This window comes from Mytilus trossulus, chromosome 1 (assembly GCF_036588685.1).
Source record: "Mytilus trossulus isolate FHL-02 chromosome 1, PNRI_Mtr1.1.1.hap1, whole genome shotgun sequence".
NCBI lineage: Eukaryota > Metazoa > Mollusca > Bivalvia > Mytilida > Mytilidae > Mytilus > Mytilus trossulus.
In genome coordinates, this window is record NC_086373.1 from 45,021,951 (window position 1) to 45,037,020 (window position 15,070).

At 32.5% G+C, this 15,070-nt stretch overlaps 1 protein-coding gene across 2 annotated transcripts in view; it reads left to right on the forward strand.

Annotated features, from left to right (window-relative positions):
• The window catches only part of LOC134725391 (uncharacterized protein C12orf56-like), an 86,085-nt gene that overhangs the window by 24,091 nt on the left and 46,924 nt on the right, over positions 1-15,070 (forward strand). For both annotated transcript variants that reach the window (XM_063589184.1, XM_063589193.1), the window contains exon 6: positions 6,570-6,711. In XM_063589184.1, the coding sequence (XP_063445254.1) occupies positions 6,570-6,711 (142 nt within the window). The remainder of the gene's footprint in view (positions 1-6,569; positions 6,712-15,070) is intronic.

Sequence of the window (15,070 nt, forward strand, 5' to 3'; positions counted from 1 at the left end):
TGATATACCAGTCTCTATGTCTCTCATACCCTCTTCTTCAACAAACTGATTTCTCTCCTCCAGAAAGGAAGCAAATATCATTGTATCTTTCGTGTCCCTTGTTTTACGACTTACACCATCTTCCTTATGCTGATCTGACGAATAGAATTTTGTCCCCGTAAATGACATTATTGTATTGTTAACCTCAGCACAATCAGGCATTTTTAAAATCCAGAGTGCTCTCTGACTTTTGCTCATACCTCGGCCTCTGGTAAGTCCACTTGTTGTCTTAATGCTTTGCATTAAAGCTTGCTCTATTGCCAAATCAGACAAAATACCTGCCCAGTATTGATCTGTTCGTCTGATCACATGATATCCTGCTTCAAATAGAGCTGCTACTTCCACATTTTTTTCCTTTAGACATTCCATTTGGTTTATATATATCCAAGCAGACTTTGCATACAAATTGTGACCAGACGCTGTAAAGTATGGTAGCATAGCCTTTAGAGACTCCAAATGTTAAGTCCAATTGCCAGTTCTCTCTGCCTTTATAAAATCACGTAGGATACATATCATGTCCATATACTGGAACCAAAGATTAGCTGTTTTATACTTCGATCGAGACTGTCGAAATTGTCCTATTTTCTCTTTTATAGTGTCCAATGAATTACTCTGATTTAAGTCTTCCAGACACACATCTCCTTTTAAAAATAAATCTAACAGATCTGTAGCATGTGACATTTCTTTCGTGTAGCATGTGTCATAAACTTGAACTTCAGAAGTATCATAAGTCTGAGTAAAGTTTTCCTCTGCATTTTCTTCTGAGTTTACTTCAATTTTTTGGAACTGGAATCCCATAAATAACAGAGAGTATCAATGCAGTGAGAGCAGTGTCTAATAAGAAGTGATCCCTTACAGCCCTAGCATTTGCTTTTCCACTTAACATATGTGATACCGCTGTGGATGCATACACAGTTTCAAAGATATTCATCAACCCTGATCCAGACATAAGGTATCTGATGCTCCCGACAAAACTCATCTCTGCATGGAATCCTCCAAGTTTCAGTACAAGAGATTTAAGTGAACTGGAAGTAGGTTCGTTTTGAACTATCATCTCTGCCTTCCAGTACAGTGGCTGATCAAAAGTTAATATAGGAGTGCATTTGTTCTGTTGAGCCTCTTTACAGACGAAATGGAGTGTTGTATAGATACAGGACTCGTCACTGGGGTTAAGATCGATCATAGGGAGAAATGTTCTATTTGACTGTCCAGGATATGATCCACTAGTTTTATGCATTATAGCTGACCAACTTGCACTGAACCTCAAGGGCCAGAAAATTTTTGATAATAAATCAAGCTTCCATGACTTATTTTCTATCTCTCTTTTCTCGAATACTTCATATTTCAAATTTTTGGAACGAATTGGAATGTTCTTTATAGAATTTTATGTTTATTTTAGCTTAAGCAGTTATTTCTTTTATACTTGGGTTTCCACGAGGAACCGATCTTGATGTTTTGATGCCATTGTGGAGTTGATGCCGCTATAATACCCATCCCATGAAAAGTTCCGAAACCATCTAAAGATCTTATATTGTGGTCAACATTATCTGCAATGTACTATACAAATGATTGGTTTTCATTTTCATTATATGTGCTTCATGACGCAGCTGCATTCATCTCAAATTTTTGTACCTCACTATAGGATGAGCAGAACCCAAGATTGTATAATGTGTCAATAAGAAACCGAGAACTAAAGTGGTGGTGCATTTGAATTCCTGAGCCAATCTGCAATGGTGTTATGACACTTCTAGGTCTTGTTGCCAGTGACTTTATGATTGCATGTCCAATAGCTGAAATGTTAGTGACACAATCTGCTTTGCTAAATAATGAGTTTAAAAATATTCGTAGGGATCGAGGGACATATTCAGCATTTGAGGTATCGGACTCCATTTCTTCTGCAGACGGATAGTAAATGTCTCTCGATGTTACTTGCTTTATGTCTTCTTTTATAAGCTGTGCTGCTGTTGATATAATAGATTTTTTTTCTTCTTCCATATTTTCTTTTCCTATACGGTTATAAAAGTTATGCAATATCGGCGAAATATTGTCTCGAAATGTCAGGACACTTGGTTTTCCTTCTTCTGTAAACAGTATTGATTTACCAAAGTAATCCTGGATTTTCTTCTTCATGTGGACAACTGAATAAGTATTATCTAAACCACATAACTTTTCCATCTCCCTTACTATATCGGCAATTGATATTTGCTTTTGATTCTTTTCTATTCTCAACATAATTGCCTGGAATCCGTTTTCCGCTATGTCATTTTTTGGTCTTCCTGCGTAGGATATTTTTCTCTTTTTCTAATTATCTTCTGGTGTTTTGGCAATAGTTTGTGGCATTTGCTTGCTGGTCCTACAGTTTGAGTTGCATTGTGCATGATACACCGCATCTGCAGCATGTAAATCAGAATGAGCCATCTGTATTCTGCTTAAGACTTCTTCTCCCCATTTGTCATTTCTCTCTCTGCATGAACTTTCAACTGAAGACTGAAATTCTAAAGTTCTAACACAAACAACGTCATATCCTCTTTTTCTTTTGTAGTTCTTTGCTGTTTGGCCACAGAACAAGCAGTTTTCTTTGAATTTTAAAATTGGTTTGCTTGACCTTAAACCTCTTTCAGGAGATCTAGTTTCCGCTTCTACACCCAAATCTGTTTTCCATCTTGTCGATTTCAGGTTAATGAAATCACGTCCGCAATCGTGGTGAACTTTAAAACCTGGAACAGTTATTATGTATTGTTGTCTGTCGGAGCTGATTTTATTGATGTTATCACACCCTTTCTTTCCAAGTTTAACTGTTTGTTCGCCTTTTCAAGTAGCTTGTCACAAAATATACAGTTGTCCATTGTGCCATCTGAAATAATAATAATTAAATGTTAAAAGTCAACCTTTTACATTTTTAGCTCACCGGGCCCGAAGGGCCAAGTGAGCTTTTCTCATCACTTGGCGTCTGGCGTCCGTCGTCCGTCGTCCCGCGTTAACTTTTACAAAAATCTTCTCCTCTGGGCCAAATTTAACCAAACTTGGCCACAATCATCATTGATGTATCTAGTTTAAAATTTGTGTTTTTTGACCTGGCCAACCAACCAAGATGGCCGCCATGGCTAAAAATAGAACATAGGGGTAAAATGCAGTTTTTGGCTTATAACTCAAAAACCAAAGCATTTAGAGCAAATCTGACAGTGGTGAAATCGTTTATCAGGTCAAGATCTATCTGCCCTGAAATTTTCAGATGAATCCGACAACCCATGGTTTGGTTGCTGCCCCTAAATTGTTAATTTTAAGGAAATTTTACTGTTTTTGGTTATTATCTTGAAGATTATTGTAGATGGAGATAAACTGTAAACAGCAATAATGTTCAGCAAAGTAGGATTTACAAATAAGTCAACATGACCAAAATGGTCAGTTGACCCCTTTAGGAGTTATTGCCCTTTATAGGCAATTTATAACCATTTTTCGTTAATCTCCATGATCTTTTACAAAAATCTCCTCCTCTGAAACTACCTGGCCAAATTAACCCAAACTTGGCCACAATCATCATTGATGTATCTTGTTTAAAAATTGTGTTCTTTGACCTGGCCAACCAACCAAGATGGCCGCCACGGCTAAAATTAGAACATGGAGGTTAAATGCAGTTTTTGGTTATTACTTAAAAACTAAAGCATTTAGAGCATATCTGACAAGGGGTAAAATTGTTTATCTGGTCCAGATCTATCTGCCCTGAAATTTTAAGATGAATGGGACAACCCGTTGTTGGGTTGCTGCCCTTGAATTGGTAATTTTAAGGAAATTTTGCTGTTTTGGGATATTATATTGAATATTATTATTGATAGAGATAAACTGTAAACAGCAAAAATGTTTAGCAAAGTAAGATTTACAAATAAGTCAACAGGACCAAAATGGTCAATTGACCCCCTAAGAAGTTATTGTCCTTTAAAATCAATTTTTAACAATTTTCATAAAATTTGTAAATTTTTACTAACATTTTCCACTGAAACTATACGGACAAGTTCATTATAGATAGAGATAATTGTAAGCAGCAAGAATGTTCAGTATTAAAAGGAAGATGTACAAACACATCACAATCACCTAAACACAATTTTGTCATGAACTGTCTGCTTCCTTTGTTTAATTCACATATGCCAAGGTGAGCGACACAGGCTCTTTAGAGCCTCTAGTTTTGTTTCATAGTCTGTATTCATGCATGTCATTTTGATTTTTAACTTTTTGGTTGTATTTTCGGTATTTTCGGTATTTTAAAAATATAAAACAAATAATTAATTTTTATAGTTCACATCGTATGAAGACGCAATTTGATAAATAATACCCTGTAGAGCCGCCAATAGTTAATACCAAAAAAATATATAAACGAAACTAACCGGAAATAAATCGGCAATTTCCTCAATAAAATGTATTAAAAGGTGCTATATTAATTGATATCAAACAGAATAAAATAGTGATGGAAAACATTTCACTTGCAATAGACAGAATTACCCTTAAAACGTTTAAATTTCACTGTTCATTTCGATAATTGCAAATAAATAATGACGCTAACGGCTTTCCATACTTTTCTTCCGAAATAGCGGAGGCTACCAGTGGTCATTAAATGCTATTTTTTCGATGTTTTGGATATATTTTCGTAAAGAGTAATTGGTTTTATTATAACCATATGACTTATGACAGTTTCTGAGCTTAAAATCAATATTAATTCACAAGAAGAAGACCCAAGAGTCAAGGTGTACACTATCCATTGAAATATTGTACAGACCAAACAATTGTCATTACTGAACATTATATATGAATTTTACACTATAAATATACCTACAATACCTATCAGAGTCTTTTATTTCATTAAAATACTTACCAATGCTGGCAAAATCGCAATACCAAAACAACAAATTTGTCTGCTACATTGCAGTTATTTCGTTATTTCGTGAACTCTTTCACTCTACGGTCGCCCGAACGTTACATAATTTACACAAAAGTTATTAGCAAATTTGAAATCAATTTTGAGAAAATACTAGCCTATCGATTTTTGTCGATTTTTAATATGTTGTTAAGACATATATCATAATTCAAATTCACCAAAAATTTCTTTTGTTGCAATTAGTTTTACGTTAAACTTTATTTTGACTAGACTATATGAGGTGCTGACCAAGTGTTGTTACTTAATAGCCGATCCTTCATTCAAGATGGCCACCAGCAAGGGATTTAGTTTAACATAGGACCCTATGAGAAATACATACAAAATGTCTTCTTAAGTTAAAGAACCATAAAATGGAACGCAATACTAAACCAAATCTGGCCTCAATCATTATTTAAGTACCTGTTAGGATTTTTTTCTTTTTTCAAAAACCAAAGTAAAGTCAGGTGAGCGACACAGGCTCTTGAGAGACTCTAGTTTTATTTTTGAGAGGGAGGGGGAAGGGGGGGGGGGGGGGGGGGGTTACCAATGATGTTCCAATTCTAAGTTGTTTGACTACAGTGATTCTGTGTCAGAAACCTATTATGTGTCAAATATTTAATTACAATCTAAATTCAGACCTGTTTCAAGCATGAATAATTGTGTCTATTTTTCTATATAACTAAATATAGTCAGCTCTCTTTGTATTTTTTGTGATATCTGGAGTTTGAATAATGCAAATCTGTTCATTGAAACACCAATTTGTTATTTTGAGGTGACTGAAATTTTGAGATGAAAATGTTTGAAATGAAAAAAATCAACTGTTCTGGAAGTACACCACTAATTCATGGTCCCATTACTTTCTATGTTAAATTCCTCCATTTCAACCAGGCACACCTCTTTCATTTAAAGTTCAAATAAAGTGGCAATCATTGCATGTCAAAGCAACACTTTATGGTGTCTTCTACTGAAAAAAACAACATACCTTACATTGCATACAAGAAAGAACTGGTTTCCGGAACTTTGGATGTACCAAAACAGGTACTTAAGATCTGACAAACAGACCAAATGTACCCTTTTTCTAAAATTTGCTGCAGTTTTTTAAATATTTAAAATTAAAAGTCCAAAAGTGTTCTACAATGATCACCAGTCCTTCAGCTTTCATTTGATGCCAAAAATACCTAAATATCCTACATATTTTGAAAGTTACACTTTCTGGTATGTGCTTTCTGGTCGGGCCCGAATTAGTGGTGTTACACCTTCTGCATGTTGCTTGAAATCTGTCAATAACATTTGGCAGACCAAGTGCATATACACATAAATCTAGGTTAACAAATATTAGTCCAAATGGCCGAAAAATAGTTTAGATAGAAAACAACTGACATATATTATTGATAGATTAGATATTAAAATACATAAACTATGATAATATTTTGTTGCGTAATTTTTTACTGTTATATCTAAATCATACAAGCAAAAAATTGCAAGACTAGATAAAACTAGTTAATAATATACTCAGTACAAAGGAATGTGGGCAGAGTGTCAGAAATTGTTATTGAAAATAGGATGAAAATTAAAAAAATCCTATCTTAAATACATACTGAAATTTCATGTTAATTTTATTTAGGGAGAAGATGGAAGCTTTGTTCAACCAGCTAAAAAGAGAGTTACTTAATCCTGAAAACACTATGGAAGATTCGTTTAACTTACTAAATGAACTTAGGCTTGCTACAGAAAGAAACTTTGCATTAAAGAAAATGTTTTGGAAGGTGAGTAAGTCATGCCATTAAATATGTTATATGCAATGCATATATATGTTAAGCTAAACTGCTAAAGTAATATATTGCAACTCTTCAACCTGGAGTATTCAACCATTCAACAGCCTATTAATGATGGTTATATATTACTAATACTAATATAGAAAAAGATAAAAGAAGAAATGTTGAAAACAAGAGACATTCAGTTTGAATAAGACAGAATTAATTAATCATGTTAATTGCAATGATGTAGACAATTTAATCCTCATTTCATAGTACTTATAGGTATCTTATAGGATTGATGCAATTTTTAGCCAAAAAACAGATGTTGATGTGATAAATAAATTGATTTAAAAAAAATTAAAGATATGATGGTTAGGGTTATACAGGACTTACTGTGGTAGGTTTTTGTCAAGGCTGCTAATTTTATCGCAAAACCTCACTCTGTGGGTAAAGTTTTTTAGAATTTTAATAATTTTCTTAAACTCTCCTGTTTTTTTCCAAACTTGGACGGAAGCTTGTTTTATTCTATGAACATAAGATAGTATCCAGAAGTAAATTTGCTAAAAAAGGAAATTTGTATTTTACATATAAATAGACTTAGTTTTTCTGCCATGGCAGTTAACATTACATTCACTAGAGGTGGTTAAAGATTTTAAAACTTTAATAACTTTCTTAAACTATCCTGGATGTTTACCTAACTTAGACAGAAGCTTGTTTATGATCATAAGCTAGTATCTAGAAGGAAATCTTGAAATTATTATAAAAGTACACCTTCAAATTGTAGAAATGATAATTTGATCAATGAAATATGAATAATTTTGTAGCAAAGTATATGTTGTTAAACTTGTTTGAAATTTAGAAGCAGTTGAATTAGCCTTTTTAACAGATAATACTGTATTTTAATATGACGTGCCTTCTTTCGCTTAGTGAACAAACTGATGCTCTAAATCCAACAAAATTTGTTTGCACATGCATATATTGACTAAGGAAATTTGATTTATTAAATTATAGTTTATACACAATACAATGTATCTTCTATCTAAGAGTTTAGAAACCTCAGTCAATCTATTATTAGATTCTTTACTGTTTACTACTAGAGGGGGTATATGTGTTTTGATGACCTCGTTATCATAATGACAAACTTTTAACCTACACGTGTATCATATATATGTTAATTAGCTATTTTTTACTGTTTTCGAACTATATTCGAAATCTAATTACTATCCTATGTTAACAATTAATTGAATTGGATCTAAGTTTCTTTGAAATAGTGATTTGATATTGTTCATTTGATTGAGTATTGCATTATCTCATTTTCAAGTGTGTGCCATCAATAATGTCATGTTAAAACAGAAACCTTTTTCATATGAATCAGAACTTTCGAAACGGGAATTAAACTAGACTTCGATCATAGAACTTTAGTTTCCCAATTAACGCCAGGACAATGGCTTATTGGCTTTAGTTCGATATTTTAGAAATCTTCGAGTGTCGAGGACATAAACGGCGGCCATGACAGCTTGTTAGATGTTACATCACAAGAGACAAGTGTGCGATCCCACAATGCACCGCACAATGTATGCAAAATACAAAGTACTGTGATAGAAGGCAATTTAGGAGACTAGCAGTGTAAAAGGTTTTAATCTACAGCTTTGAATAATGAGCAACTGTTTTGTCAAACAATGTTAAAAAAGAAATGACAATCATTATAAGTCCACCCTATTTCAACCCCACCAGTTTTAACGGTATCAAATCGGTTCGCCTGATTACATGTTCATCCAGGGTCCGACTTCACCCTGAAGAAAGAAGAAAGGAAGACAAGAAGATTTAACCCTGCAGCTCCACAATGAACCACATGCTCTGGGAGTCAGTGATCATAATACAAGAGACTACATACCAAATTGTTTTGCAGAACACTGCCGTTGGTGGAAACTTTTCTCCTCAACTTAGACAATTATAACAACAGCAACCCCAATGACTATATATTTAACATCTAGAGGTCGTCATTTAGTAATCAACAGTTGACAGGTGCCAATTCAGTAGTTCGAGATCTAGTCTTTGTTGCAAGTATATAGAATTACGCAAGTCCTTCCAAGCAGGATCAACTATAATCCAACAACACTTTTGGCAACTCTTCTATCGTACAGAACACAATTGGGGTTTACCATACTACTGCAGCAGGAAGGGAAGAACAGCATGGAGATTCGAGGACATGTATTAGGATATAGAAATTACAGATATACGTCAGAGATGATTCTGATTACTTTCAATGTAATTGGTTAAATTACAATTACTTTGTCATTTGTACGATTACATCATTTCTGAAAGTATCTGATGAAATTAATGATTAAATTGGCAAAGTTAATCATGATTACATCTGATTACAATTTAAAAAAAACAACATTTGAATGATGTGAATAAATAAACGTTTGGTATAACTATAGAAATTGAAAAAGGATTTTATTAGATATGTTATAAAAATAACTTCAAACTTTTTCTATTGAAGAAACAGCTAAAATTCGCAAAATATATGCATGAACATTATGTCACTGGTTATGACCCATTACACTTTGTCATCTTTGATCTCTGAAATATTTTGACTTTAATTGAATAAAGGTTTATAAAAAGTTTGGTGTTAGACCTCTCCGTATTGACCTCTTCCAGACTGTATAAGTATTTCAAGGTGCAGTTGCTGGGATTTAAAATATGGATGAAATAATGTGTTACCAGTTAAAAACTATGTAAAATTTCAATATGAATGTTTTATCAAATTGTAAACAAAATATAAGTACTAAAAATCATTGCATTTTACATGTCCAGACCAAACACACATACCAAGATGTGTTCATTTTAAACAACATATTTGTCCAACTTTTAATTTATTTTTGCTCATTAGATAAATTTTCACATGTCTGAATTATCTTTTATCATAAATATTGCCCTTGCAGCTATACACAATTGGTAATTGCAATACAAACAATCCTTAATTGGTATCCTACTTGTCAATTCAAAGTTGACAAAAATCACAAAATTAAAAATAGATTATAATTCAAGTGTTAAAGAAAATTATTACTTGAATATAACATCTATTATCAAATATATATATATAATGGACATCTTAAAATTGTAAATATTGACAATATCTTTTATTAAAGCTCATGATGACTTTTTAATACTGTAACAGTTTATTTTTTACTGAAGTATACAAATCAATTAACTTGCTTAAAGTAAACAAAACTATTTTAACATGTTAAGTATCCATTAAATATGAATAACAAAAAGGTTAATTTATTTATAGACACATTTTTTTTTCAATTGTTATCAGAATTACATGTAATCAGATTTTTGGCTGATTAATGATTACAAAGATTACTTGAAAAATTGTAATCAATTACAGCTGATTATAATTACCCCAACTCTGATATACGTCAGTGCTTCTTAAGGATATGCAACTGAATCTCTTGTATTTGTAGAACCAACTGGACAGAGTTGCAATTGTAAATAGCTAGGATTTTGATATCATTATTTGCTTGTCATAACTACACTACAACAGCATGAACAGGGACCGAGGGATTACCTTTTATTGCATTGATCAAGATATAGAACTTTCACAATTGTAGGCTTCTATGAACAGACCAACATTTGCATCAGCCTTATTACAGTGTTTGTACAATATGTTATTAATCAACAGGAGTTTTCCTCACGTTTCATAATTAATGTTACATTCATCAGATAATGTTACACTGTGGATTTTAACAGCTTTCTTACGTTTCCTTCGATGTTAAAAATACACTTGTTGAATAAAGAATGAAATCTAAATGGACTTCTTCAGTGATTTTGATACCAGTGTAGCTCTTTACTTTTGTGTGAAGTTTGGAACACTGATTGCAAAGACTTATGCTTTTAGAACAGGAGTGAATGTAACAATTATAGAACAGGAGTAAATTTAACTTTAAAGTACAACCAGTAGTGACTATGAATACTGTAAAATGGGAGCCATATAACTTTCTTCTCTGTTCTTGAAAGTGGTTCAATGCAATCCGTTTTTGTCTCGCCTTGACGGAGTCAAAAAGCGAGACATAGGTATGCTGTTTCTGTTGTCGGCGGCTGCGAAAGAGATGTCGTCAACAATGTATTAGTTTGTGATTAGGTCTAGTTTATGTTGAAACACAAGCGGTAGGTCAATAATATTTGGTATGCAGTTGTATAAGCATTGGCACATCTCATTTCCATAGAGATTATTTGGCCCTGCCCCCTTAGTCATGGTCTAGTGACTTCGAAACTTTTGCTTATTTTACATGTATTAAGTGGTGATTAGGTCAGTTTATGGTGAACCACAAGTGGTAATTCAATGATATTTGGTATGCAGTTGTATAAGCATTGGCATATTTCATTTCCATGGAGATAATTTGGCTTTAGTCATGGTTTATTGACATTGAAATTTATCTTAGTTTACATGTATAATTTTGTGATTAGATCAGTTTACAGATGAATTGCTTATGTTAAGTCAATGATATTTGTTATGTAAATGTATTGGCTATTGCAGGCATTAATTGTTTCCTTGGATATTATATAGCCCCATCCCCTCATCATGGTTCATTGACTTTGAAACTTTTACATAGTTTACAGAGTTCTTTCCCTGTATACAAAAATTAGTATTTCATAAAAAAAATAAATTCTTAGGGTTCTATGATGCTAATTTTTACAATATACAATTTGTACTTAGATTTTGGATATTGGATATAGCTGGTTAATGTCCAATATCAAATTTTTCAGTTCTTTGACCAGCAGGGGCAAGATATGTTTAAAAGTCAAATTTTGCCAATATAGTTATCATGGTGGTTAGTAATTAAAGGCAGAAGCATAAAACGGCTGTTCGAAATTCATCAATCGATTAAAGGGATAATTCGCGATTTTTCACTTTTCATCTTATTATGTTCATAATACCATAAAAAACATATTCACCAAGTTTTATTTTGATATGAAATCAAATAAAGGAGAAAATTGGGAATTATTGATTTTATTTCTTAAAACTTCCTATCTTATGTGACATAGTTTAAGTCTTTGATGCATGCCGGGAGTGAAAATATCTCATTTAAGTCTTGTTCGTTAACCATCTAATAACGCAATTTAAAGCGCATCGACGACTTTTGGTGTAGCTATTAACCAACGAAAAATAAGTGATAGCCATGAAACTTTTAATCGGGAATGTCTTAACAAAATAGTCTTCGTCTCACACCGTAACTATATCGGGCCCAACTATATATAATACTTTAGCTATTTGACCAACAATGTATAAAAAAAAACCAGAACGAATTTAATGTCATCTTTCCCTATTGTTTAATGTTATAAGTCTGTTTCAACTGGCAAGAATACCCAAAAAGCGGACAAGCAGTTTGTTCTTTAAATTGCTGTCATTGAATATCAAGAAAGAAAATAAATCCCGAAATTGATTTGAAACTTTGATACTCTATAGTTTTCCTGGAAACTATTCACATCCCTTAGAGATTATTAGTGTATGTCCAGTTGCGTACATATAACATGCATGTCGGAACAATTGTGATGATGACGAATTTCTTCCTTTATTCGAGAACAATCTAATTGATATATGTTCATAACTTTGATGAGCCAAATAAAGTTATATATCGACCTGTATTTAAATCTCTTCTTCTTCTTTTGGTATACAATTTAGTCTTTCGACATTTGATGATTACATACTGTTGGCATACGTGGACTAGTCTACTAACAAAACATTTACCCCAATTTACACAAAATGTATGTTTAATTTCTTTCTTATATACAATGTATACATGTATCAAGGATTTGTATATTTGAATTTTCGCTATAGTTCCGTAACTTTTTATCCTGGCGTATATACGAATGGTCGACAAGTGCGTACATTTTTTTAAATCAAAATTTCTGGTATGGTCCGATCTGTCCTTCACCATTGACAAAAAATATGTATATAGATTTTTATTTCATCAAGTCTGTTGTTTTTTTTTTAGGTATTTTCTATATTTTTTTAAATAATTTTCTTTACATCAGACATGTTATTCATAAACAAGCGTATGAGTTTAGTAATGACTAGTATATAATATCACATTCGGACACGCAAGATAGAGATGCATATTATACACCTAATAGTTCAAAATGGAAAGTTATAAGTTATCGGCCGTGTACAACGACCAATACCCTTAGAAGTGAAACGATGTATGAATTTGCAAGCTCGACAGGAAATCGCTTGAATACCTGGACGTGTCACACCCCCTGCAATACATTTGGGAGTAATACCTTTAGCCATGCAGGTGATCAGTGGAGCGAAGATCCTAATTTATTTGAATAAAGTTTATTACATAAAAGAATTATGAACTAATTAGATTTCCGAAAACAATTCAAGTTTCACGGAACACTTATTTATGATTTGAAATTTTTACTTTTTAACTTATTCCAATATTATCATTATTGTTAAAAATAACAGATCATGGTTATTAAAAAAAAAGATAAGAAAATTTTCCGTATCAACTTAGTTATAGTTAACTAGTCGGATAAAACAACCGTACAATTGACAAGATATATATACACAATTACGACTACATCGGGTTACTGTAGACATATCTTGGGTGCAATTCGGAGAAGGTAACAAAATGGCTGACCGGAGAGAATTGATACTCTAAATTTAAAATCGATGGTGATCTCTTATCTAGCAGAATAAAACTTTAATATTCATGAATTTGAGCATTTTTATACAGAATGAACATAATATCAATTTTTGATTTTTTTGCGAAGTTTTCCTTTAAGAAAAAAAAAATCTGGATCACAAACTAGAACTGAGGGAAACACATCAAATATAAGAGGAGAACTACAACACTAAACTGTAACAAACACAGAAATGAACTAAAATATAACATTGGCCATTTTCCTGACTAAGTATTTTAGGACATTTAAAAAATATGGTTTTATGGCTATCCAAACCTCGCACTTTTATGGCAATGTTAAATATAACACTAAAATGACAGGAATGCAGTACAAATAAATGCAATAACATTCAGGACAGAAAATTACACAAATAAACAATACATTATATAGTACATATCGACAACAAAATAGCATGAACACTGAATTGAAAAAAGCAAACGACAATGTAATATACACGGAAACAAACCATTCATTAACAATTGACTGTCACTCTTCATAGAAGTGATTGCCCTTGAATGAGGATTTTCCCCCTCTGTTGTGTTTGAGCAAAAAAGATAGAGAGAAACAAAACAGAAGATCAGTAATACAAGATCAACATATATAGAGATTTTTGTCCTGAAGTCTATTCTCATCTACAATGTTGGGAAGTGTCCTTTGTTTGATTCACACACAGATCAAGGTGAGCAATACATATGCTCTTTAGAGCCTCTAGTTACAAGTTAATTCCATACATAACTTTTTTTTTATCAATAAACAGCTGTGAATATGCTTACCAGTACATGCATATATATATACCTGTATACAACATTGCCTCACATTCTCATTAAGAAAAAATTCACACACCTAATTAAATGGGCATTTAAAAAGTCAGAATGTGAATATATATATTCAAACTCTTTTAGGTAATTTTTTAGTAGCAATAAACAAAAAAACTATGTCAATTGGACATGCTTTGATACTTTATATGCCCTTGAATTTTTACCAGATAACATTTTTGTTCGCTTTGGGAATTCCGTATATTGTCAGGTTATCGGAATTCCAATGGGGACTAACTGTGCACCACTTATTGCGGACCTGTTTTTGTATTGCTATGAGTTACAATTTATGACAAAAATAATCAAACACCAATCGAAACAACATCTGATACACAAATTTAATAATACTTTTAGATATTTGGATGATATTTTGGCTCTCAATAATAACGACTTCAGTGTGTATATTAAAGAAATTTATCCTGTTGAACTTACTTTGAATAAAGCTAATACTAACAATGACCACTACCCTTTTTTCGATCTTGATATCTATATCACTAACGGAAAGCTGAATACTAAAATTTATGATAAAAGAGAATATTTTTCACTTCCTATCGTTAATTATCCATTTTTAGATGGTGACGTCCCTCATGAAATAAAATGTCTGAATTTTTGCTGAGTTTTGCTGAATAGGTTCTGGACCCTAGCTGAATGCATGCTGAACCAAATTTTGGGATCTGAAAAAGTGCTGAAGCACTTTTTCCAAATTCTGAACAAATACTGAAAAATTACTGGAATGTTCAGATTTGCTGAAAAAGTGCTGTAACATTTTCTGAAAAGTTCAGACTGTGCTGAAAAATTCAGACATCGCTGAACTGAAGCTGAAAATAATCTGAACTGTTCAGTTATTTCTGAACTCCTCA